This window comes from Empidonax traillii, unplaced genomic scaffold, assembly GCF_003031625.1.
Source record: "Empidonax traillii isolate 1590-97213 ecotype Southwest subspecies unplaced genomic scaffold, ASM303162v1 scaffold220:size741200, whole genome shotgun sequence".
Taxonomy (NCBI): Eukaryota; Metazoa; Chordata; class Aves; order Passeriformes; family Tyrannidae; genus Empidonax; species Empidonax traillii.
In genome coordinates this window covers 538,843-566,496 of record NW_020955413.1, presented here as the reverse complement: position 1 = coordinate 566,496, position 27,654 = coordinate 538,843, and the positions used below count along the sequence as shown (strand labels likewise).

Genomic DNA, 27,654 nt, shown 5'->3' with positions numbered 1-27,654 from the left:
GGAAAGGGAAAGGGAAAGGGAAAGGGAAAGGGAAAGGGAAAGGGAAAGGGAAAGGGAAAGGGAAAGGGAAAGGGAAAGGGAAAGGATCATTTTTCAGTAAATTCACTGATGGCTAAGATCCCTTTCTTAGTCAAAGCTGGCCAAATCATAGGAGTTCACTTTTGAATCAGATAGAAAGCTTAGTATATAGAGGCAGGAGGAATTTAAATTTAGTAGTTGCTGTGTGCCAAGTATATAGTCATTTTTCTTCAGGGAATTGGTTGAGTCCAGAAGCATTGGCAATGGGTAAGGGGAAACCTATTTTGCTTCCAGCTGGCCAGTCTACGACTTTATAGCTCAGAGATTTAATGTATTATGCTGCCTGATGTGGGATGATTGCCTGATGACCAAGTGTGACGTTGGTAAATAAAAAGTATCTGTTCTAATGGAAATGCAATATTTGTAGGGAGATTCTGATCTTGTTACCAGTATTATGAAAAACCAGTAAAGTATGCTTAATTTAGTAAAACACCAGGAGGAAAGATGGATAAGAAGTATATAAAACACTCCCCCCCTCCCCATTTTAAAATGGCAATTCCTTTTAATTATTTCTATTTTTTCCCAAAGGCATAAACAGCAGTGTTTGTTAATCATGCAAATTACCTTCCAACTATACAGGTAATTAGTCCAAGTTAAATTAGATTATGTTTAAAAAAAATAATCTGGGTAATACAGACCTCTTTTATTCAGCCTTCATAGGAAAACTACTTGCTTTGAAGGCCTATACGCCTGTCAGAAAAGCTGAATCTAAACCACATGATCAGTCAATAAGAGGAGAGCCCTTTCCCCATTCTCAGATATAAGGACTTCTTAAATGTAAATCTATGGTGCTTATAAGTTCACTACTATCAAACCATCTGAATGTTTCAGAAAAAGCTTGTTCAAAAACAAAGATGAGAAAAGCTAGAAATCTCAGTTTAAACACATTACTCTAACCATAAGGCAATATCAGGTTTGGTGGTTTTTTAATATAGCGAAGCACTATTTTATAGAAAGTAAAATAATTAAATAGCAGCCCTGCCCACCTTCCCACTACCAGCACAGTTTGCATTTATACTTTTATGTATAAATATACATATACTATTATGCATAGTTTACATTTATACTTATATATCATTTTATGAAATCTATATAAATCTATATAAATAGACCTGAATAAAACAGTTCTCTTTTTTTAATACGCATTGAAGATACTAAGCCCATGAGATCTTGCCAACTCATCTACAGTAAACTGTTTCTCATATGTGAAAAGTTCTTTAAAGCTAAGAGGTAATGACTACTGGATGGGACACACCACTAACAATGCGCATACTTACCACTAATATTCTTAACGTCTCTCAGAGGTCAGAGGAAGGATTCACTTTCTCTGTGAACAGGGTCAGAGAGTGAGACAGAATTGCAATAGCCACGATCTAGTGTTGATCCCAAGGGTAGTTCGCTGTCAATGGACAAAACAGTATTCATTATGGTTGATCACAGTGCCACTGGCTCATGTGAAAATACTGTCAGATTCAATAAATACAATATTAAATACTTTGTAGCCAAGAAAACACAAACAACCGTCATCTTTTTGTGCAGCTTTTTCATATTGAGTCATACAAGATTAATTCCTGTGTTCCACGTAAAATACATGCATGAAAAAACTGAAGAAACTTCTGATGCTTAAAGGCTAGTGTTAGCAAGGGGCAGAAGACACTTTGGTAACAATGCATCCATCCAGGCCCATTTATTAGGACATGTGTCATGTTTAATAGCACAATCATAATGAGGGGGATTGTTGAGGAAAAAAAACCAAAATATTTAATCACACTTTATAGAGTGTGGGAATTTTATCACCCAGGGTTTTGTTCTTAGGATGAAAAAATAATTTTCCGCACCTCATATTTCAGTAAATTTCCCAGATTCTTGAACTTTAAAAAAAAATAAATAAATAAATAAATAAAATTAAACACCTAGTCTCTGTCCTTCTTAGTTAGGGTGAAGCAATTAAAGAAATAGAAAACTTTGATCTTCAAAACTACAGCTTAAGAATAATTACAGTAATGCATTTTACATCCCATCTTTGGTAAGAAAGATGGTAAGAGATTTAGCTGCAGGAAATTTGTAGCTGGTAAGAGATTTGTGTGTAGATTAATTGTAGAGTAGAGTGTGGGGAATGCTGCATTGCCCTGCTTGTTCTGGAAGTTTTGCACTAAGCATTTCAAGCTTCTGAATTTCTTTTTTCATGAGCCTCAAGGAAAACCTTTGCAAAGACAGTGCACAAAGTGAATTCCCTTGTATTCTTTTGCAGTTAATTTGTTTCATTCCCCAAAAGAAAGATCCCAATAGAAAAGTATTCATTCATGTGCAAAGCCGAGATTCTGGGGCAGAACAAAAGCAAAGATTACCCCTGTGCCCTCCCCCAGGCCTATTCAGAGAGAATCCCAATTCTGTTTCTCACCTCTGAAAGTTAGACATTCTGTCTGGGGACAGAGAAACAGAACTGCCCAGGGATAGCTTTTGGGAAATGAGAAATAGAAATGCCCTGTGTCTAGACTTTAAATAGAAAGGACAGGCTATACCCACAGGTGATGCAGATAAATACTTCTGAAGAGGTACGAGCCCAAGATAAGGGAATAAGTAGCCCTTTAGAGGTGGAAGAGGCTGTAAAATACCTCATTTTTACAAAGATGTTGTATATTTTTATAAATTTATTAAAATATACTTTGACCTTAAAATTTGTACCAGCTGAATTGAAGATGTGATGTTGCACAAATTTAAACTGAGTTAAGCAGATCCTTGAATTATGAAGTAACTAATACATAATTACACCTTGGTCCCTTGCAGTCCCATTTAATCCATTAGGAAACACCAATGACACCTGGTAAAGCACAAAACTAAACTTTCAACTTCTGCACTGCTCAGGATGAGCACTAGCTGGCATCAGAAACAAGCAAACCTTTAAGATCTCTTTTATAAGGACAGCAGAAAAAATTCACACTGCAGGTGGGATATCTCTGTCTGTGTTTGTCTTCCTTTTGAGTTTACCTGGTTGTCATTATAAATACACTGTTAAATTAAGATGGCTGTAGGTACCTGCTATTAGTCAAACTTTTTACAGACTGGCAGTATGGGAAGAGCTGTGTGAAGTGTATAATAAAATCTGTGCATAAAACTGTTCATGCAAGAATTTGTATACAAGTTTGTTCTATTTATTGTCAGATAACCTAATCTGTGAATGAAATTGTATAGATCCAGCTGTGCATACAATGAGCTAAAAATAAATATCCAGAATTTTCTGTAAGCTTGTAGATTTCTTTAGCTGTTACACCATTTGTTTTGAGTACTTTTATTTTGGCTGTCAAATCTCTTGATATGTTAATAATTACAAAGTTTACACAAATATTACATAGAAGTTATTACCATGAACTGAGTTTCAGGCCAGGTGGAAGAGTGCTTCTTTGTTTGCTTGTTTTTTTAAAAAAGGGGAAAAAAGATGAAGAGAAGTTAGTCTTCCAAGAGCTCAGAAGTTTGCTGCAAAAATCAGCATGAATCTATGTCTGAGTTTCCAGCGATGACCACATGGAAGATGAAGCCTCTTTTGATCTTGGCTCATCATGTAAGTACATGTAAGTACAAACACAGGATCAAGTTGCTCTTCATTTGCCCTCAAACATCCATGAACACTCCCACATCACCATCTTCATATCCCTGGAAGGTTTTATGGTTATTTTATGTTATAATGCAAAACTGATAACACAGACTGTACAAGTCTGTTGGACCATAATACTAAGCATCCTGATAGTTTTTGAGAAAAATTGAATTTTATCCTTTTGCAGTATAACTCGTGTATTGATGTTATTAATCACTTAATAGCTACAGCAGGAACAGCAGTGTGCTAACTCCAGTTCATATTTCAATTCACAGATTGTGCCCAGAATATGGGCCTATAACAAAGAAAGGAAATCTTTTGACTCCTTAGAAACAAAAAGTTGTTTGTGATTTTAATGCACAGATGAGTTTTCAGCAAACGTGAAGAAGATATTTTTTGATGCTGGAAATCTTATGTTCTGACCCTTAATCTTATATTGAAAGTCCTTTACTTTAATTTTTCCTTTAGACTATAGCCATACCCTTTGGACAAATAATAAACAAAAATATATACAAGACTGATTGTATTTCAAGAATAATTAGTGGAATAACAGAAGATTCATAGGACTAAGTACTATGAAAGTGTTATACAAATTTGAACCATCATGATATTTGCTCTTTCTCCCAGGCTTTGTGTAAGGGGAAGAGAGCTTTGAGAGGTTCATTTAACAAATAGCTGCGGTCATTACTAGGGGGCCAGTAACTGTTCTCTTCTAGGACTTCTTTTTAGCATTGTTCTTTAATGGAAGATCACTGGTCTTACAGCAGAGCAGCTAAATATAGTAAATGTATGCTCCTGAGCTGCCTCAGTGTGAAAAACAACAGTGCAGTGGACTCTGTGGGTGCCAGTGGATTGCATTTAAGTTATGCCACTTACATGACCTGAAAAAAGTGAGGACTGCTTTTAACATAAAAACAACTGCTGGGTCACACCAAAAGATTCACTTGGTTCTGAATTTTTTGACTCCAGGAGTGGCTACAAGGGTATAACTGGGTTAACTAGGCAAAAGACAGGACAAGCACATAGGGCAGTTCCCCTTTCTACTCGCCAATCTGCAGTGTCTAACCAATTCCAAGCTGGGGACATATATGAGGGTCAGAGCACTTACTGCTGCACAAACCAACTTCACACAAATCCAGCCATTTCTAAATAATTATTGCTGTGATAATCCTGTAAAAAAAAAAAAGTTACTTGTGAGATAAGAGGAAAGAAATACATTTACTAACCACATTAGCTTAACACCCTACTGCTTTCACAATTAGTCTTTGCATACACTAAATTTACAAGGGAAGAGGTGAGTACTGGTCTTTTTTTTCAATTGTTTCTCAAACCATTGGCTTAACAGCATTTATTACAGACAGTTCCATTTATATACTGTTGCAAGACACTGCAATAGAAAGAATGACAGAAAACCACCTAAATTAAACAAAGTTGTAATCTGTGTCCAAAGCAGTATGCACCATATGCTCCAGACTCTTTAATAAATCTTTTCCACCTATACAGTCCAGGAATACGGAAAGTCCAATTCTTTCCATTCAAAATAAATCTGTTCTCATTTCATGATCCAATTTTACAATCTCTGACATTGGTGTATGTGTCCACATTTTTATATAAAGCATACCAATAGAAGGGGAATTACCTTACAGTCAAGCAGATGCTGAATGAGCAGTCTGTGATGCTCATCAGTATCACTACCTTAATTTTCCTTCAACTCAGAAACTAAACAAGTCACTCAGGCACCTGAGACCAAGGTGCTTACTTCTGCACTAGGAATGTCATACCTGGAACTGTGTGCCAGACTGCACAATGTTGCAGTGTTCTGCACAGTAACAGCTAGCTCTTCCTGTGACTTGATTCCAGATTTTTCATTCTAAAATCAAAATAAATGAATTCTTATGTATTTGCTAAGATTTTCTGCACGGCTTTTATATGCTTCTGTGTACACTAATTTTTGAGGAATATCATTTGCCAATTTTTTTCGTAGAGATTTTCCATACACATTTTCCATGAATTGTATAATTTGTCTCAGCTTTGTTCTAAGTCTTACAGATTGTTCAGATCTTACAAACAATTTTCTCTGGAAATAGGAAAATAATGTAATGAGAATATACAGAAAAACTGTAATACATTTAGCTGGGAAATGTTTGTTTTGAATAAAATGCTATGCCTACAGACCTAATCTTTCTGGTATCTTATCTCTTGACTTGGAAAGCTGGAAACAGACAAAGCAGTAAAACCGCTGTCTTTGAAATAAAAAAACCTCCCTCTTCTTCTCTGCTTACTATTGTTCCTGTTCTGGTGTGGAACTTTATTTTTTTCCCCTACACTTTCTACTTAAATCTTAATGAGGATAGGATCAGTTTCATCTTATTTGCCAGCAAAATTTGAGGCCAACATCCATCATCCATTCTGCTACAGGAGTTCCCTAATGAGTTTGATTAGTCTAAGATTCCTCACCTCAGATTTAATATAGAGATATTTAATTTTATCCTTCTCGCTGTCCATCCCTCCCACGTCTTGAGCAAGCTTTAAGTGTTATTGTCACTACATTCATATTCTCTCATCTCTCCGCTCTGTCTCATCTGTATTCCACTGGTGAGGAAACTGGTCTGGACATGATGAAGGATTCCAAGCTTACATGAAGTCTTCTAGTTTTATTTCCAAACCTTATACTAAAATAAGCAGGTTGGCCAGGTTCACAGGGGCTTGCAGGAACAAGGAGGCTTGGGTGAGGATTAGCGTTGCATCAGCATAATACACACAGCTGCTTTGGGGAGCGTCACGGAAAAGGAAAGTCTACCATCCTGCCTTTGGCAAGGCTTTTCTTATTTAAATCAAGACATTCTTGGCAATATCCACATTGCTGGGCAGAAGTAGCCTCAAAGCCACACTTGAAGCCAAATGTATCGCTGTGAATTTGTTTTAGAGGGCCATCAAGGATAGTTCAACTCAAAAGAGGTGAATTTTCCAACTGAGAGTACACTTGGATATGCATTCTCCCTTTGAAATACGATGTGTCAGGCACAGTGCAACACATGGCCCAGGGTTATTTCTAGAAATGTTTTTATATCTCTTCCTGCAAGGGGAGATGAGATTTGTAAGCAATCTGAATTCAGGCTTTTTACAAGGAAGTGAAAGATACTGGATCTCAATAGCACCACTGTCTTCAAGCACCCCTAGAGTCTTATTTCAGGGGACTAAAAATGAAGCCTTTATGCACATCCAGAGCTTTTCTCCATACAAGGACAGATAAAACACAGAAACTATAGCACATATAAATGCAAGTTTATAATGTATTATTTTTTCAGCTATATAGTCAACCAAAGTATTTTAACAATTGTATTTATGTAATTTACAACATCATTTTACATGTAATTTTTAAAAAGGATTATTCTCTCCCCAAACACTGATGGGATATTTCTAAATATGACAGGCTACAGTCTTCAGATCTTCATTGACTAGGCAAGAATACTTGAAAAAAACAAAACAAAACAAAACAAACACACTTCTAAGCACGTACATCCAAAACTACAGGTAACAAGAACCTCATCTTACAGAAAGGCACTGTTCACCAAGGACTTGTTGCTCCTTCTTCTATATATATTTCAGTTAAGATTCCTGTAATTAACCCCAAATACCTCTGAATACATGTAACAATGCTAAATTCAAATTCAATATGAGTATTTATTTAAATAAAAAGTGTGCTTGCTAATTTTACAAATTGCTGACTGGCACACTAAAGGATTCAAAGGCCTAAAGTCAAGACTGCTTTAGCTAACTACTTTGTTGGTCATACAGTGATATGCTCTGCGCTCAATAAATTTGTCATCCTGTCCAGAACTTCTGAGACACAGTTGCCCAAGTGGTTTATACATACTACCAAAATTCACAGACTTGCTATCCCTGCTAGAAAGACTACTAACTGCAGCAAAGAAAAATTTGTACTAAGAATCTGCATAAAACTTCCTGTGCAATTTTTTTTATTAAAAAGTTGCATCTCATAAAAATGTATACAGATAATTGGTTTGAGGACACAAATACAACAGTCACCAAATAAGCTCACTACTTTTATCTGAATGAGGTTCACTCTGAAATTTTGTTTTATGCAATAAAGCAAAACAGGTAAGTCTATCAGGAATTCTGTCGGGAATTTCAATCACAGACAGTCAGGAATTTTTTTAAGATGAGCCAAAGCTTTTCCTGGTAATATACAAGTTTTGACCAGTATATATACACCAGTGGGCTTAGGAAAGAAAATGTAATTGTCTGGGACAGGGAATAAATAACTTGTTGGTCTGAGCAAGCAGCTAGGTTTTGCAGAGCCCATATATCTTTGCTTTGTTTTGCTGGATTTAGAGCAGGGAGTTTAATACATGGGAGGGCCCTAACCAGACAGTGATAAGCTGTCTTTCTTTTTAGCTTGATGAGTATTTATTCAGTTATACACAGTGGAGCAGGTCCAACCACGAAGAGGTTGGCCTTTCACACCAGAATAGTTCCCAGCTCAGACAGCAACATGAACATTCCCCAGTCTGGTTCAGGCAGGGTTGGATTTGAAGGCATGTCTCCCAGATCCCTAGAGGATACCATAACCATGAGGCAATTGGCTGTGATGTGTCTGTTCAAAAGCCTATTTTGTCCTGACGCAGAATGTGAAAAAAAAGGTCTCTTCACAGTCTGTCCTCTCCAAAGGATAGGCTGCCCTACTGTCTCTGCATGTACCACCGAGTCTGCAGAATGGGTTGAGCAGAAGCGCTCTGCCTGTCCATGAAGACATATAATGTAACTCAGGTACACCTGGCTTCTCTGCTGCAGGGCTTGGTTGGTGAGCTTATCCATGTGATCATCGTATATAATGATTTGCAGCAGGAACTATGGAATATTAATTAAAAATACTCTTCCCAACATTAGAAATACATTTTTTAATTATGTAAATGTACCCAGACGTACGCACCAAAGTGGGAATTGCCATGCACAAACAGGATGAAGACGAAGAAGGGCGAAACTGTCTCCCAAGTCCGGGACAGCCAAGCATCCCTGCACGCCCCGAGCGCTCTCCCCCTCTCGCCGACACAGGATGGCGCCCTTGGTATGAGCAATTAACCCGGGGGGAGCAGGTTGAAGATGTATTTCCTGAATAAAGCGTTTCTCTCTCTGAATGCCCCTATTCCGAAGGAGCGTTGGTTTTATAGCTCCGGTTTTAAATGCAACGATATACTCTGCTACTCCCCGAACCACTGTTAAATTAATTTGCCCAGCAACTGTAAAAGGATCCCACAAGTGTTCTCTATGCTAAGTGTCAAAACGAACGATTACAAATGTGACTCGCTATTTAGAAGGCTGTGCTTATTTTGCTAGAAATTGCTAAAAGAAATTTCGCATACTTGTATATAGAATCTAATTTCACTACAGTAGTGCCTCATATTCAAAGGTAACCGTGCAGAGTTTATTTGCAAGTATGAATTCCAGCCAGACCCGATTCCCCCATCTTACAGGGCACACAGCCAGCCTTTGGTGACCCTCAGAGTCCAGCAGGCTGTTTGACTCCGCAGGCTGATCCTGCTCCTTTGATCCTCAGAGAAGTCCCGGGGTAGCTATGCTCTTGGACCTTTCCCTGCCATCATTCCGCAGCCCAGCCAGCTATTGTAGATTCCCCAGAAGGTGCAATTACACTACTACCTCCGGCTGCGGAGGAAAACGCGCGCCCGCACCATTTGGGTAATAGTTTGCAGAAGCTTGAAACCTTAGAACCCAGGTTCATGAATAATTCGGGTTTATTTTTCTCTTTTTTCGGCTATCGGAAATTAACTTGGTGGTGAAGAGGGCAGGTCTCAGGTTCCAACCCACCCCCTGTGTTTGACCCTGTCCCCGGCACCGGTGGCTTGGCGGAGCAGAGGCGATGCCGCAGGCCGCCCCTGCCAAGCCCACCCTCCCGTCCTGCCACACGGGTGGCGATGCCCCGATCCCCACACGGTTCCCTGCCGCCGGGGAAAGTGCGATGCGGCCAAAACGGGACCCCCAGCCCCGACTCCCGCTGGCGGCGCAAACTTCAGACACCTCCTCCGCTCCGCTGGACATGGTGTTTACGAGTTTTCCTTCCGTAATGCCCGTTGCAGGGCGCGGGACAGGCAAGGGTATGGATGGCAGCAGGGGGCCACGACAGCCCGCCGCCCCCCGTAGCACCCCTTGTCGGCGCCTGCCGCCAGACTCCTCGGCCGGCCGGCGGTACCGCGGCGGCTCCCCCGGGAAGTCCGGTCCACGCTCCCACAGGCAGCCCCAGGCTAGGGTCCGGCCACGGCTCCCACCGCCCCCACCCTGTCTGCTCCCGCTCCCCTCCCCGCCGCCACGTGACGGGTGCGCATGCGCGATGGCATCGGCCCGGCACATCTGCAGGCTGACGTCAGCGGGCCCCGCGCCGTCCCCGCGAGGCGGCCAAGGCCCCGCCGCCCGAGGCTCCCCCGCCGTCGCTTGGCCCGGCGCCGGCTGCGAAAGCGTTGCGGCTACTCCATCCAAACTCCGCTGAGTCCTTCCTGCTCTGCCTGCCTTCCCTCTTCCACCCCCTCCTCCTCTCTCCCCTCTCTCTGTCTCTCACTCCCCCCTCTCTCCCCCCAACTCAGATAATATTCACATGGTATTTTGCACAGAGGAGGCTGCTCAAGAGGAGGGCACCCACCCCCACCCCAATATAAGCCTGTTTTTCCCTCCTTCCTCCCCCCCTCTTTTTGTTGGAAAGACAAAATGTGCAGGGTTATAGCTTGGGTGAATTGATGGCATCCTTGCTGCAAAGCCAGCCCGTTTTCTAAAAACCCCTTTTAGGAAGTCTAGAGAATTTTATTCTGTTGGAGAATATAACCCTGATGGTTGCTTGCACAGAGGGGAAAAGCAGAGAGGAATACGGGGATCGTCCTGTGCAATCTCTATTGTTTGAAACTTACTTTATATCAGAAATTGAAGATGAAAACGGTAAGGAAGATTTCACGCTATTCAATGAAACTTTTTGCTTTTCTTGTGTCCCGAATAATGGTGCGTCCAGGGCTTTGGGGAGCGGGGAGAGGTTTGTACTGCGTTAGGCGAAGTGCATTTGGAGTAATTTCGGAAAGAAGCTTTAAGGATGGGGGAAGGGGATGTGAGGATTTTTCAACCGATAAGAGACGTGATTGATGAAGTACGGTCTCACTTTTTTTATGTTTTAGATTTTTTAAAATACTTTTAGTAGTAAGTCGTTGGTAGAGGAAGGAAAGGAAAAACTATCAAAACAAAACCAAACAACAGACGATAACCAAAGCAGCCCCCAAACCTCAGCGACAATCCAGGGCTATTCCGGACTGCTGCGGAGCTGAGGAAGCCCCGCTCCCGGCCGTTTCGTGTCCGGCGGTGTCCGTGCTGCGGTCAGACAAGTGCACACTTTGTGTCGGGGCTCGGAGGGTCGGCGCGGCCGCCGTCCCGCAGCCCATGCTGGCGGGGATGTCGGACTCTCGCCGGTCTCATCAGGAAGATGGAAGCGTGTGGTTTTGATTTACTTCGAGCCGCTTGGGATTTGCCAGACTCTTAACCCTGCACGCTCGTGTTTGTTGGTGTGTGTCTGTCTGCAGTGGCCCGGGGTTCAAAGCGACTGTTTGGTGGGAGGAGGTAAGTGGGCTCTCGGTGATGTGTGTGCGGATTTTGTCTTCGCTACTTTCTTTCATTGTTGTACAAGAGAGAAGGGAGAGGCACAGAGAGAGAGGGAGAGAGTCAGACTCTTGTTTTTATTTGGGCTGCCGGTGCAACGTTTTTGGCCAAACGCCAAGTGTCTGGGTCACACGCGTTTTATCCAAATAGATTCAGCGCTGCTGTCTGGAAGTGGGCTGCTGAAAGTTAACTTTAGGATCAGCTCCACCACAGCAACCAGACTCTTCTCTTCAGCCTCTCTAGGGAGGAAGGCTCTTCTTTTCTTTCTTTCTGAATTTTCTTTGAGGGATGTGTGTCTGGTGATCTCCAACTTGCTTCAGTACTATTTTTATAACTCTCTGCAGAAGTGTACAGATAACGTGCGCGTGTAATGGGCTGTTTGTGTAGCCAAGTATTTTTCTAGCCTGTTGACTTTTTTTGGGTGGGGGGCGGGAGTGGGGTTTTTTTGCAAGATGCAGAAGATGCAGTGACAGCTGCTCCTTGGGCACGGCCGGCGGGGGCCCGTGGGGCAGGCGGGGGGGCTCACACGGCGACAGCCCCCTCGTACACCGGAGCCCGCACGGCGGTAATTCTACCCCTCGCGCCTCGGCTTTTGGTCATTTCCCGGGGAGGACGGTTCCGTCGTTTCCCTTTGTACGTGTCCCACTCCCCGCCGCTCCCCCGCCCCCCATTCTGTTCACCGAGCTCCTCCCGGAGCAGTCTGCGTGCCGCAGGTTTCGCCTGGGGAAGCTCCCGGGGGCACGGCTAATCCTCGGCTCTTTGAAACTCTTCGGCGCTGTTCACGGCCAGCCCCGATACCTGTAATTGAATTTGTGTGATTGATGCCCGTCCCTGGCCCCGTCCCCTCCCGCCGTCCTCCCCATTTCCTTAGCAACCACTCGTACAGCTGGCGCGGGCGGCCACCCTTGCCCGCGCCTCACCGCGGCGATCCCGCCGCCCGCTCGGCCCGGCTGGGGAGGGCGGGAAGGTGGCGGGGCCGAACCGCCGGGAGCGGGGGCATGAGGGACAACTCTCTGTCCTGCCCACCGGGGTGGCGGGTCTCTTTCGCACTCGACGTTTTCATCGCTCTCGCCGACCCCGCCTCGAGGCGTAGCCGCCGTCTGGGCTCTGTGATCTGACGGTGCGGTGTCTTTTTTGGCCGCCTCGGCGCTACCGTCGCCAAAGCGCGCCGGAGCCTGGCGGTTGTGTGGTGGGCGCCCCTGATGTGGCGGTGCTCCTGGGACAGCGGTGTCGAATGCTTCCTTGCCCTAAAACTTGAGCTACATTCAGGTTAAGGGGTGCCTTAGTTGCCCAAGGCACCTTTGCTTAGGTGGAAGGTGACTGCTCTGTGCAGTTTGGATAGTCACCTCATCGTAGTCTGCTTTATCACATAATCAGGTAGATTGGAAAAGACCTCTGATATCATGGACTGCAACCTATGACCAACACCACCATGTTCACTAGACCATGGCATCAAGTGTCACTTCCAGTTTTTCCTTAAACAACTCCCAGGACAGCGACTCCCAACACTTCTCTGGGCAGCCCCTTGCAATGTCTAATCATCCTTTCTGTGAAGAAAATACTCCTGATGTCCAGCCTTACCCTCCCCTGGTGCAGCTTTTGGCTTTGTCCTCTTGTTCTGTTGCTGGTTGTCTGGGAAAAGACGTCCATCTGTCTACAATTCTACAACTGTCTACTCTTTTCAGGTGGTTGTAGACAGTCGTAAGGTCACCCCTGAACCTCCTCCAGCCTAAACACCCCAGCTTCCTCAGCTGCCTCTCAAAAGACTTGTGCTCCAGGAACTGTAGAGCCATTTTCTCCTTGCCAAATTTCATGGGTAGGAACCTCATGACATGGGTGACAGGACTGCTGCAGTTATCATCAGTGCCTCCACAGAAATGCCAGTGTCGTGCAACTGCTTCGTCACTGGCATCCCAGATTTTGGAAAACATCTTGTACTTTTCTGCTTGGCAGAGCTCTTATAATTAGGCGGGAGCTGTGGTTTTATGTGGTGGTTCAGGATATGAAGCCACGTCTACCTTTACTTGCAGGTGAAAGTGTAGTTTACCATAAGACAGAGGAAATACTACTTTTTGTAAGTTTAATGTTGACCAAATTTTGCATCTTGATGGCAGTTTACAAAGGAATGATGCATATATGCTGCCAAGGAGGATGGAAAGAAAAAAGGATATAAAGAGTGGAGGCTTTGACGTTCCTGCCAAATATCGTACTGAAAGTATCTTTGCACCTGAGTGCTTTATCCTTCACATCTATTACTGGTCTATAATCCAGAGCATTAATATGGTTATGTGTAGAATGCTTATATCAGTGGTTAAGTTGGCAATAAATACTTTTGAAGAAGAAGTAAAAAATTCTGCTGAAATTTCCAGAAAGCTAAATGTGTAAGTACATTGGTCTTGTGTGAAGTTTGAAATGATGGAGACTGCTTCAGAGACCCCCTTCAAGGACAGTAGACATGAGTGACTGTTGGACACTGTTGACCAACATGTGTTTATAGGCTGTCATGGGCCTTTGGTGTCTAAATGATGGGCACTCTTAATTTATGTCCAGTATTCTGAGCAACCTTACTCCTTAGGTACTGCGTTCCAGGAGACCTCAATGTTAGGATAACTTACTATCAGCCTAACAGGCTGAACATGAGCTCCCTGTTAGGGTATTTTGGCCAAGTAAAAGTTGTAAGGCAACATTACCTCTATATATGGCAATAATGAGCCGTTATTGGACTACAGTGTCCAGTTCTGGTGTCTGCAGATGAAAAGGGATGTTGATTAATTGGAAAGGGTTCAGAGAAAAACTGCAGAAGTATTCAGACATCTGGAAACTGGATTATACAGAGTGAGATAAATCAAATAGGTTGAGTTACTTATCAGGAGGTGTCAAGAGGTGCTTGTATCAGATTATGACTGTGCATACAAGGAGAAGGAAAGCAGCTCATTAGATAAGGATGAAGCAAGATCCAGTGACAGGAATTTGAAACTATGTTCTCAAATTAGAAGTAAGGCATATTATTTAGTGTATTAATGCAGCTGAAGAGTCTGGGGTTAATTACATATCTTCAAAACTTGTAAAAATCTAAAAACTGTAACTATTAACTTAGAAATAAAGGTTCTACCTGGCCGTGTAAACAGAGAAGTTTTTTATTAATATGCTTTGAAGCCTTGCCATATATGAATGACATCACTAAATCCTTATAGTTCCCCCCCCAAAAAAAAAAAAAAAAAAGAAAAAAAGAAATACTAGAAAGGACAAAGTATGTTTGCAAAGTGTATTTTATTCTCTTTACAAACCTGATTAAATCCTGTGTGCTGTCTTGAAAGATTTTTGAAAAGGTAGATATTGGTCAGATTAACCTAATTTGTATGTTACCAATTATATGTCTTTCAAATTGGCTAAGAACTTATCCAATATTCATTGTAATGTTGGTAAATAGGATTTGGGTGATACTGATTTTTTTTTTTCTGGAGCTTATATGCTACAGCTCTTTATAAAACTTTGCAAATAATCCATTGGTTTTAGCTGTATTACCTGTTTGAATGAATGTTGTAAATAATTCCCAGAATTTTAGAAAGGCAAATTTATCTGGTGCCTGTGTAAGTGACTCTTTAAGCTTTTGTAAGTGGTTTTTAAACAGGCTTCCTTTCTTAGGTGTTCTGTTTCTCCATTGTCTGGCTCAGCAGAGTTTGCTCTGTGCATAGGTGTGCTGCAAGTGCTTAAGTGGACTGATGAGTACCAGCTGACACAACACATGGTTGGTATCCTGTGATACTGGACTGCTAGCTGAATGCATGGATCTTCTGTTTAATCCTTGGCTGCAGATAGAGCTGGTTTTAACTATTGCTGCAATTTTACATGCAAAAAAAAAAAAAAAAGAAAGAAAGGAAAAAAAAAAAGAGAAAAGGCAGGTAACATGTTATTTGCTTAGTCTTGTGACATGCAAAACCAAGGTAAAAATATATTTCACTTCACCAAGCTGTACGTAAGATCTAGACAAGACATTTTTGACAAATATTTGAAAAATTAGGATGTGTATGGCGAATAGCTTCAGATACTGAATTTTTTTCTTTGGCGTTCTAATATGCAGCATTCCCATTTAAGTGAATGAGAAGCCTGCCTGTGTAAGTAGAACCCTGGCCTAAATAATAAGAAAATGCATGCTGCAGAAAGATCAGATAACTGTATTTTTTCCTGTGTATTGGGACGTGTTATTAGCCGCTGAAATCAATGAGTGCAGAGTATTGATTATAGATGAAAGAAGTCTGAACAAAGTATTTGAGCAATAAGAAACAATAAATAGGTGTAAGAATTTATAAAAGGAACATGAAGTTATCATAAGCTGTATGGATCTGCTATTCAATGAACTAATGGTAGTACTTCATTTTTTTTTTGTAAGGTTGTGATATTGGACCATAAATTTGATACTGGGTGAATGTTATTTCAAAATGTTGCCTTATGTAGTTCACTATGATGGTTTAGTGTCTTGCAGCATAGATCTGTTTCAGTAGAAAGAATTTGTCTTGACTCATTTTCTTTTGTTTTTCAGGAGAAGAAATGGAGAAAATTCAATAACTCTCCAGTCTAACATTTTACCCATATCTTAAGGAAACTTATGAATACTTATTTTGAATTGAGAAAATGACTTCAGATATAGAAGAAAGTACCTGTCAAAAGGTGGAACATCCTATAACTAATTTGGAAGTAGTATAAAATATTGTTATGGTGCAATTGTGGAGTGGAGTTCACTCTGTAGCACAGAGGTAGCTCTCCAAGGAGAAAAAAAAAAAAAGACAAGCTTTCTGTTTTTCTAAATTATGGAAGTTTTTAGGAAGACGTGGACATGGATTTTGAGCCTAGTCATGGTTTCATCGGAATTTCACAGTGACAGCAGGCTTTCATACAGTTCTCAAGGTAGGGATCCGATCTCTGTAGCTAGCAAGAAGCATCTGCTTTTGCATTGTATTTGTGTAGTTTTTTGTAAACCGCATTTATATAATTCGTGAGATCATATGGGCTCTGCTCTCAGTTTTTTCATGGTTCATTGTCATGCAGATTAAATTTCCTTCTAGTTTCCTTCTGTCTACTTTTAAGTGTAGGAAAGCCTTGCAAATTAAATCTAGTAAAATCTTGTACTTGATAATAGTTGAGAGACTTGCCATGACAACATTAACATGTTTTTAGACTGGGAAATAAGAATCTAATTTTGTTTTTACAGTATCATACTTTTCCTTAATACTGTTTATATTCTTGCAAGTGGATTTAACAGCTTTTGTTTTTGAATGGTGTCAGTGGGAAAAATATGTTCTTAAGTTAGAATTTAGCCCCAAATGTTTACATGTTTTTGATAAATAGAAAAGGATATATATTGAAAACATTTATATTTGCAGTGATGATCAAATTAATAGGAAACTGAACATGTTTTCTTGATTTACCAAGAAAGAAAACAACGTTTTATTTTATTTAGTAAAATGCTACTTCATGCGTTTACATGAAAATTACTTTTGTTAATGAGAGTGATGAAGTTTACCCAAATATGGTTTATGTTTATGCTACTACTTGTTGTTTCCTGTTATATTTTCTCTTCTATGGCCACTCTCTGGACTATCTTACCTTGTGATTTGTTTACAAAGAGGAATTCCTGTCTTACCTTGAACACTACCAACTAACAATCCCAATAAGGGTTGATCAAAATGGAGCCTTCCTCAGCTTTACTGTGAAAAATCCTAAACCTTCAAGAAGGAGGAGGAGCACAGATCCTTATGACCAAGAACTGGCAGCATCTAAATTATTTTTTAAACTTTCTGCCTATGGCAAGCACTTTCATTTAAACCTGACTCTCAACACAGATTTGGTGTCCAGACATTTTACAGTAGAGTACTGGGGGAAAGATGGACCACAATGGAAGCATGATTTCTTAGACCACTGTCATTACACAGGATATTTGCAAGACCAGCACAGTACAACTAAAGTGGCCCTAAGTAACTGCAATGGTCTGGTAAGTCCATATTACGTATTCTAGTGTAATTGTGTGCTTGTCCCTTTTAAATTGCAGAAGAAGAATTTAGTTGGCATATCATTCCGTTTTTTGAGTCCCTGTAGGAAGCAAGCAGACAGGAAGGTGCAGAAAACCACTAAAACCTGTTCTAGGTGCCAGGGAAAAGTAGTCTTCAGTTTCTAAAGCTTAATGTAAGTGTGGGAGACAATCCTGTCATGTAAGTACTAAGACCCATTTCTGTAGTCATTTAACAGGCAATCTGTTCAGTGTTTACAGTATCTGCTCTAGGGCTGCAAAATTAGATCTATGCTAAGGTCTTTATGGGTTATAAAAGCCTTGCAAGTTCAGGGGGTGGGGAGGAGGAAGCAGTGGATCCTCCACAATGCTGAATCTCTACAGAGAGACGTTGATAGAACTGAACACCCACTTACCTTTGAGAATTTGGGTTTAGAAATTATGAGTAAATAATAAAAGAGGAATTTATTGATGTAGAAGTCATCATTGTTAAAAATTCAAAGCATAATGAGAAGAATTGATCTTTAGCAAATGCCAGCCTCAGAAAGTAATTATTTTTTTTTTCCAAGAAGGATTTTGTTACAAATTTTAAACTTTTGCATTTAAAAGTAGGATTAGAAATTCTTATCTCATTTATTCTCATCTTTTCTTTTAGTGATGACCTTTTGATCACATGACAATAGGACTTGCATGGGAAAAAAATTAGAAAACAGATGCAAAAAAAGTAAAAAAGCAGACTCTTGAATAACAATACTAAAGTAGAAGAGCATGACTATGAAATACTAAATCAAGAGCCAGGGTTTTCTGTAGTAAAAATATACATATATATTATGATTACTCACTGTGGTTTTTATTGTAGTAGAATGCTGGTCAATCTTCTGTTAGGAATAGGCAGATCTAACTACTTGCTAAGGGCAAAAAACAATTACACAGACTTGCTAAACTAATTTCTATTTGTCCTTGAAAGTGCTAATAAATAATGCCTCTTGGGATGTTATTTTCAAACAAAAGCTAGCTGCTTCAGACCTAGATAGACTGCATTACATCCAGCTACTTTTGGTATCCCTGATACAGTCTAGTTTAACATTTTGGAGTACTCTTGAGGAAAAATAATTTAATGGGGATTTCCATGGCTCAGTGAAGACTTCCAAAGAAATGTAGCTAAAATGGTGTTCCATTGAGTGTGGTATCACAGTTTGGTTGATGCAGACTTGTAGCAGGTAGGTCTGAATTTAGTACAGTTTTCACTTCGATTGCAGTTGCCATGTAATAACTCTTTTTTCCGGTCACAGTTATTTAAGCTCTTTAAGTAATATACTTGATCTTTGCTTTAGAGTTCTTTTCAGCTAAAAATACTGTAGAGACCAAATCCCTTCTTTCAAGGCTCATAGCGGCTGCATGCCTTTTTATTCCTAGAGTTTCTGCTACTTGATGCACAGACTAGTTGGCTCCCTTGAAGCCTGCAGTAAGTGTCATGGTGATCCCATTTCAGTTCCTCTTTGACCTTGACTAAGGGAGTGAGCCAAGAACGCCTGCCCTTGATTTAGCTGATTCTTGTTTTCTTTTTAACTTAGCTGATTCTTGTTTTCCAAGGAAAATAGAAGTTGGATGAAGCAAAAAAACCCCATGTTTTCTTGTTGTCTTTGCCCATCTCTTGCTCCTCATGGCATGTCTTTTCTTCAAAGAAGCATGGAAGATGTTATGGTGAAGAAGAGTCTTTTTTTTGTTGTTTCTTCTGAATATCACTCTGAGGTGATATTTAGCGTTCCCACTGCTGCATGTTTTTTTCTTTGCCCTCAACCTAGCTGTTGTGCTGGTGTGAAGCTGCCTGTGGTTCTAGCTGTCAGTATGTTAACTTAGTATCTGTAAGTTAACTTTAGTGTAAAGCGTTTCCCAGTTAAATCATCATCTTCAGCAATTGTGGTTGTCATCAGCTCTTATGTATGCCTTTTGGATTTCAGGCAGCCTTAATCTGGTCCCTAGACACACCATGGCTGGCACTCAAGTTCTCCAAGGTCATGCCTCTTTGCTTGTGACTGCAAATATCAGATGTCCATTGCATCTCCTGGGAAGGCCTGGTCACAAGCATGTGAGACTCCTGTCATGCTGCAGAAGCAGCAGTAGGGGTGACACACTGACCTTTCTCAGAGAGGCTGGAATTCTGCAGAGGGATGCAACAGTAGGCTTGACTTAGTATCCTTATCTACTGTACAGAAACTCATCCAGTGTTTCTAGGGGGTTACCACTCTATTCAGATAAATCCATCACAAAGTTATTTTTAAATGCTAATTCCTACTGACAAATGTTTTTTTATGCAGCTGCTGGTTAGAACATGTTTCATAAAACAGTTGGCAGGGAATACTGAAGACAATATTACTTGTTTTAGAATTACTGAATACTTCAGAATGTGTCGTGCCTAAGGCATTTGTCATATTTCCTACTTTGATTTTTGTTCTTTAAGTCACTGCCAGTGACTTAATTCTAATCGATAGATTGACATCTGTATCAAAGCAAGTCAATTTAATTTTAAAGCAAGTAGTAATTTTTAACAGTGAGTGTTGCTCACAAGCAAAATTTATGCGTTAAATTTACTCCAGTTGTCCTGTTAAACTTCACTGTTGACAAATAGATCAAATTTCTTCCCCTTATTGAATATTTGAGTTTCTCTAAGTAGTTATGCAGAGTAGTCATGTAAGAACGTGACTTAACATATGTTGTATGACTTTGAAGAACACTTGTGTTTGGTAAGTGTAAAGAGGGCTTTCATTATAATAAAAGTGACAAGCAGTCAGTTCATTCCTCTCTTGTTTTTTGTTTCAGCCTCTCCCTCTATATTTCTCATTACCAAGTGCCCCAGAATTATAGGCTGCTACTTACTGACATTTCAGTCCAGCAGTTTCCATCTGTGGTGCCTGATTATGCTATAAATGGTTCTGAAGTTGTGAGGAAAGCTCTATAATCCAGTGAGCAGTCATATGAGGAAATTGAAGGTTTTTTCTGGCAGGCTTCCTGGCCTTCCAGACTCATATTTACTGTAGTGGATGCTACATTTGTGGATGGATTGCAGGTTTGGCTGTATCATAAAAGAGCCTGCAATGACCAGCATTTGGGTACAAGGCAATAAGACTGAGGCATCGCCTAAGCTGAGTATCATAGAAGCACAGAATCAACCCTGTTGGAAAGGACTTCTGAGATCATCAAGTCCAGTCCTTGATGCAACACCGCCATGGTTACTAGACCATGGCATTAAGTGCCACATCATCTTAAAAACCTCCAGGGATGGAGAATCAACCACTTCCCTGGGCAGCACATTCCAATGCCTGATTACCCTCTTTGTAAAGAACTTCTTTCTAATATCCAACCTAAACCTCCCATGGCAGAGCTTGAGACCATGCCCTCTTGTCCTACTGATAGTTGCCTGGGAGAAGAGACTGACCCTCACCCGGCTACAACCTCCTCTCAGGGAGTTGTAGAGAGTGATGAGGTCTCCCCTGAGTGCTGAAAAGATCAGTAGTGGGAAATATTTTGAGGCCACTGTGGTCCTAAGTAAATGTTTAATGTAAAAAGACTAGTATTTCCATGGAATGTGAAACTGCATGTGCTGTGTAACAGTTGTGTTGTGTAGCACAGTTCTCTCCATCCAAACAGAAGTGATAAAGAAAACACAGGTAGGCAACTGTGACTTAAAAGCATGATCTTTCTTGGTTAAAGGAGGAACTGTTTTGCCTGAAGACATGATTGCTTCGTGTATTCCTAAATACATATATGTTTAAATTATTCATATTTTTCTTGACTTAGCTCATTTGAAAGCTGTTTTTACTCTAAATAAGGCATCATTTATGTATATTAAATTGTTTATACTATGGTATTTTTGAGTTTTATGCAAAATAATATCTAATTTATAAAATTATAAATAAAAAATATATTAAAAAGGATTTAGTATTCTTGATCAGTGTCTCTAGGCTATCTTTGGTACTCATATGTTTTTGCAGAATAGCTTTATTATTCAGAAAATTTAATACAAGCTGTCCTTGTCCTAGTTTTATCTTGTTAGATTATATGATGTGCTGTGTCAGGCCAGATCACTATTTTTTTCATCTTTGAGAACACAGTAAGCAAATGCAATCTTCTTCCTTAGTCATAAAACCACACTGAATTGTATACCCAGCTGTTGACATACTGAACAACACTGATACATTTTCAGAAGTTTCCATTACTGTAGCTTTATGTTAAAATTGGATGTGCTTTTAAAATCTAGAAAGGTTCAAGATATGGAAAAATTGTGACTCAGTAGTACTGTGTGGAGAAGGCATACGCTTACTTGTCCTCCATAATTCGGTTTGCTTCTGCAACTGATGGACCTCCCCTGTCTGAAGAAGGTTAAGGCCCCTGCTGGACGGCCTGACAAAAAAGAATTCTTTTTCACAAATTAAGGGAACTCCATGTGAATCCATATGGATTCACAAATTTGTCTGAGCATGTCAGACTGCTGGAACCAGACCTTATATATGTTAGCAAGAGTTGGCACTCTGTAGTGGTATTGAATAACATAGGACCTCAAACAATCTGTTTTAGATAATAATCTTGGGAATGTTCCTTGTAGTAACTTACTTGGTGCATTCAGCTTGTTTCTTAAATTCATGGTATTTTGTCAAAAACTTTTCTAGTCATTCCTATGTCTTAGTGATATTTATGATGCTTAGGAGCAAAGTTTAATTTATGAACTGTTATAATACAACAGCAAAATAAAACCAAAGAAAATTAGTAATTCATTTTAATGTTTTATAAGAGCAGTAATTCAATCTCCTTTTTCAACAGAAATTTTGTTTTGCTGAAATAGTGGATTATGAGCCAAAACTGGTGTTTAGAATGTTGTTTTGGATATAATTGTATAATTCCCATTATGTATTAAATCAGGCTGGATGGTACCTCTGTCTCCTCCAGCTTGGCATGAAGTGGACAGCCTCATGGTGTTGGCCAGAACTACTCTGCAGGACTCTCTTCCTGTGGGAATATAATATCAGAGTTTATAATGGCTCAGAATTCGCTTGAACTGAGATGTCTGACATCCGGACTGGAAACAGTCCAGACTGTCAAGGTTCTTTCTGCACATCTGGCAAATCCAGTTACAATTTGGTTTATATTTTCAATACTGTTTAAGCAGCAGTATACCAGTAAATGATTTATTTTCTAATAAATTCTTAGACTCCAAGTAACAAGAAGACACTGTGAGAGGAATTTGATACTGGGCATCTTCCAGGTGAATATAGAGCCTGATGTTACCTTTTTGAGTCAGTAATTGAGTTCGTAATGAAAAATACCACTGAAGAGGAACACTTATTGTTACAGAGACAATGTAAGGAATGCATAATTGGAATCTGCAGTCTGTTCGTACATATATTTTCACAAATTATAATACAGTTCTTTTTGGAAAACACTTCTTTCTGATGTCTTACACAGGATTTTTTGTTTTGTAAATTTTACATTACTTGTTTCAGAAATGAAGAACAGCAGGCATTTGATAATGTACTCAACAGTAATAGGATGATAGCTTTGACCAGGAGTACAGAGGCAAGCTCTGATCTTTAGAAAACAGCTTTATGATACTTAGAGCAGATATGGAGCAAGTGGTCTTTTGGCTGATCAGAGAGGTTTAAAAAAAAGACTCATGAGAAGTACTTGCTTTACAGATCAAAGTTATGGTAGAAATTTGTGATTCATCAGGTCAGGATATGAATGCAGAAGTTCTTGCTCCCAGGCTTCTATCTGAAGAATAGCTCTTTCTCCCTGTATAGAAAGTTCATGCATTCGGAATTTTGTACATACGGGTATTAGAATTTTTTATTTAGCAGATATGGGTGTAGAGTCTGTCAGGGCTTATTCCACAATAATTCTATATCCAAAAGGATTCTAAACCTGGATTTTCTGCTAAAGTTAAGTTTTAATTGCTGAAGGTTCAGGAAATTGCATAGTTGGCCTGAAATCTCCCTTTTCTTCCGTAAACCACTTCCTGTTTGGAAGAAGCTGAGTTCTCAAATGTGAAAGTTATGGGAATAGAATATCTGCTGTTCAGCACTACAGTATGAGGCAAAACTGTTCATTTGTTACAGGGAATGAGGTCTAGTGCACAGTCTGCAACAACTCTTACATGTTAGATTTGTGGCAAGATCTTTTAAGGAATAAATACAGTGTATCATAATATAAATAATTTGACTTCTGTTAACTAGCTCAGTTTTTGCGTTGAGCATCTAGATGTGAAATAATGAATGGTTTCTTCGAATATGTTTTCTGAAACTAATCCTTTATGGCGTTTGCCTTTGGTGTAGTGTTTGGCTTTAAGCATCTAGCATTGTGACATCATAGAGGGATACTGATGTCGCCATTTAGAGCCAATGCCATTTTGGCTTGTGTGGATATGAATCTGGTAGTTTTGGAACATCTCTGTAAAAAGATTATTTGTCATATACTGAGAATGTTTCTTGCTTTCTTTCTACATCTCCAAAAAAAAAAAAAAAAAAAAAAAAAAAAAAGTTAAAGAACTCCAGAAATATGACAGTGATAATTTATTTTTTTTCTCACTGTGTTGTTTATGGGCACCTATTCCTACTCACACTAAAATCAGCAGAGGAGAGTTGGCTTATGCACTATTTTATGTGTTGGCTTCTAGCTGTGGATTTCTTAACAGAGAATGTTTTTTAAAGCTAAGCTTTTTATATGACTTTTATATTGTCTTTTGTAAGTTTTATTTTCTTATTTTCTTCTTTAAGCATGGAGTCATTGCTACAGAAGATGAAGAGTATTTTATCGAGCCTTTAAGGAATATAACAGAAGATTCTAGTAACTATAGTTACGAGAATGGGCATCCTCATGTTATATACAAAAAATCTACTATGCACCAGCAACACTTCTATGATCACAGGCACTGTGGAGTCTCAGGTAAAGGAGAATGACTGTCATTCCTTTAAAAGTATTTTAACTTAAGATGTATTTTAGCATCTTCCATAGTTCAAGACACACATTTAAGACACAGGGGAGAATGTAGCACTGGGAATCCTTCTTTTGGATTATGTAATGTGTCTTGTTGGAAAGTAGTTTTGCTCTTTTTTTTTTTTTCAGATTCAGAACGAGAAAATAGTGTCTTTTCAAAAGCCAAGACAGTGGGATTAAGTCTTGTTTTATGCCTGTATTGTGTAGTGGTAGTAATGAGCACAGGCTTTCTCAAAATCTGCTATAAATGTACTTTATTTTCCAACTGAAAAGCGTTATTGAGTGACTAAATATTACAACTCAATGTTTAGTAAGTGTTCTATCTTATTTGAAGAAACTTGGTGTGCAATAAATATGTTAGTGTTATGATTAACAATACACTTGGAGCTGAGTCCATTTCTTTCTTTTTTACAGAAGGGTGTTTTGGTACTGTTTTTTTGGTTCAGTGGGTTAATATTCAAATATGTGACCTACATGTGCCTTATGGAAGGATTATATAGTTTTGATGGAGAGATGTTTTTTCTGCGAAGTAGTTTTAACTTCTACAGATACACTTTCCAAGTGCTCTGACATGATTTTCATTTGCTTAAACTGAAACTGAAAACTAACTTCTTGAAGACAGCATGGAGTAAATCTGACAAGTTATTTTAGAGCACAAAAGTAATGGGTTTTTAACATACTGCAAAAATGTTCTAACCTTGCATTTGCTTATATTTCAGTAATAGCTTGTTCTTAAGAGTTCAGTCCTGAATGGTTGTATTCCATGAGAATCTGTGCATAGGGCAGGCAGACAATTACTAACCTTAAAATGATATCACTGTTCATTGATATGAACTTTATTGAGCGTCTTCTGGAGTTTAGAATGTTTACTGGCACCAGCTGACTAATCTTACAGTACATATTGTCTACAATCCCCCATTCTTGGGAGACAGTTTTTTTCTGAGGGTTTCAGTTAAATGTGTTTATGGAATGTCAGACTTCATGTATGTAAATTCTGGTTTAGTTTGGAAGCATTATTCAAATTGTGTGCTTCTAATATTGCAAAACAAGTCTCTTAACTGTTACTGCCTGCTGACTGATTGTAAAATAATGGCACTAATAATACATGTTCATTTTGTAGGGAGAACTATCACTTAAACCTCTTGAAGTAGGGGATGGATTCTGAAATACAGGAAGATGCAATTTTTACCATTATTATATCCCTTGAGAAAGAAAGAATGTTGACCTCTGTCAGATCTTGTCTTCTAGACTAATCTTAGATGTCATTCTCCTTCAAGTCATGAAGCAGTAGCAGCTAGTTTTGTCAGGTGGTATTTAGGTATTTGTGGTATTATCTGTCACATTGTTCACAGGTTGTTTAGAACTCTGCATCTTGCATACTTTTTTAATAAACCTTAATGTAATATTTAGCCTTTATTCCTTTATGTATTTGATGATGCTTTTGTTCTTGGAAACTCCTGTGCACTTCCTGATCTTTGTGTCCTAAAGTCCTTAATTACTGGAATACTAAAGCACTGCATTTTACAAGCCTAATATGATGCACGTTCATCTCAGTTTCTCCTTTTCTTGTTGTTCTGTATACTATTTCTACTTCATGAAAATGTCTGAAAAAATTTGCTCTCTTCCAAGACTGCAAGGTCTTACTTTTGCAGATGACATTTTTACCCTCATGGGTACCAAAACCTTTTAAACTTATTTTCTGAGCACTCAACTGGAGTGGAAGATGGCCATAAATGTGGAGGACAATAAAAAGAGTTTTTTCAAATATATTAATAGCAGTCGGCAGTATAGAAATATCATCGACCTGTTACAGGATGAGGATGGTCACCTCACAAACAGGGACAGAGATAAACAGAGGTGTTTAATGCTTTCTTTGCCTCTGTCTTCAACATGGATGATGGACCAAGGGAGTCTCAGTGTCCTGAGCTGGAGGACCATGACTGTGACTAAGATCAACTTGCAATCAACCCCGAAACTGTGCGGGACCTGCTGCTCTAGCTGGATCCCTACAGATCTGTGGGGCCTGATGGGATAGTTGTCCCATTTTTCAAGAAGGGCAAGCAGGATGACCCTGGTAACTACAGGCCTGTCAGTCTCCCTTCAGTGCCTGGTAAAGTTATGGAGAAGCTTATTCTGGGAAGTATTGAAAAGCGTCTCAAAGACTACACAGTCATTGGTCACAGCCAGCATGGCATCATGAGAGGAAAGTCACACTTTTCAATGCTGATTTCCTTCTACGACAAGGTAACCCATCTAGCTGATCAGGAGAAGCCAGTTGATATAATCTTTTTGTATTTCAGTAAAGCTTTTGATACTCTCTCTCACAGGATCCTTCTGGACAAAATGTCCAGCACACATCAGGCAAAGCATCACCAGCCGGTCGAAGGAGGGGATTATTCCGCTCTGCTCTACACTGGGGTGGCCTCTCCTTGAATATTGTGTGCAGTTTTGGGCTGCGGAAAATATGAAGCTGTTAGAGAGCATCCAAAGGAGAGCAACAAAGATGGTGAAGGGCTTTGAGGAGAAACCTTATGAGAAGCAGCTGAGGTCACTTGGTGTGTTCAGCCTAGAGTAGAGGAAACTGAGGGGAAACATCACTGCAGTCACAACTTCCTCATGAGGGGAAGAGGAGGGACAGACATTGATTTCTTCTCTCTGGTGACCAGTTACAAGACCCGAGGGAATGGCCTGAAGGTTTAGGTTGGATATTAGAAAGAGTGCTTCACCCAGATGGTGGCTGGGAACTGGAATAGGCCCCCAGGGAAGTGGTCACAGCACCAAGCCCGACAGTTCAAGAAGCATTTGGATGATACTCTGAGGCACCTGCTGTGACTCTTGGGGTTGTCCTGTGCATGGCTAAGAGTTGGACTTGATGATCCTTGTAGGTCCCTTCCCATTCAACATATTCTGTGATTCTGTTGCAGCTTTATCCTAGAGGGACATGGCATCCAAAGCATCTCCAAATATCTAAAATCTAAAATAGCTAAAAACTTAAATCCAGTATTAATTTTCAGTTTTGCAGCTTTCACACCCTAGGATTAAAACCAGGTATACAGTCATCCTCACTGAATTTGACTGGTTTTGGAGCTTTTCAGCACTCCAGTTTTGTGTTTTAAAGTGCAGTCATAACAGAGCTTTAACTGCCTTTTCACAGGGTATCATTTATTTTGGACACTGATTTTAGCTTTACCTTTAGGACACTTTTCCCAGTAGTGGATTCAAAGAGGAATCTGCTTGAGTAGCTGTGCCACTATTCACTCTCTGTCAAGTTTCCCCTACTGTAACCTAGACCTGCATTTATTGTGTACCTCTTCTATTACCAGAG

At 39.9% G+C, this 27,654-nt stretch overlaps 1 protein-coding gene across 4 annotated transcripts in view; it reads left to right on the top strand.

Moving 5' to 3' along the window:
- The first annotated feature begins 10,125 nt into the window (after window positions 1-10,125).
- Window positions 10,126-27,654, top strand: part of ADAMTS6 (ADAM metallopeptidase with thrombospondin type 1 motif 6) — a 140,665-nt gene continuing 123,136 nt past the window's right edge. For 2 of the 4 annotated variants that reach the window (XM_027887722.1, XM_027887720.1), the window contains exons 1-4: window positions 10,126-10,633; window positions 15,879-16,243; window positions 16,963-17,327; window positions 24,110-24,278. In XM_027887722.1, the coding sequence (XP_027743523.1) occupies window positions 16,147-16,243; window positions 16,963-17,327; window positions 24,110-24,278 (631 nt within the window). In that variant the 5' untranslated portion in view covers window positions 10,126-10,633; window positions 15,879-16,146. Of the gene's footprint in view, window positions 10,634-13,690; window positions 13,720-15,878; window positions 16,244-16,962; window positions 17,328-17,418; window positions 17,519-24,109; window positions 24,279-27,654 lie in introns of those variants that run through there. The other 2 variants (XM_027887721.1, XM_027887723.1) reach the window with 2 other exon arrangements.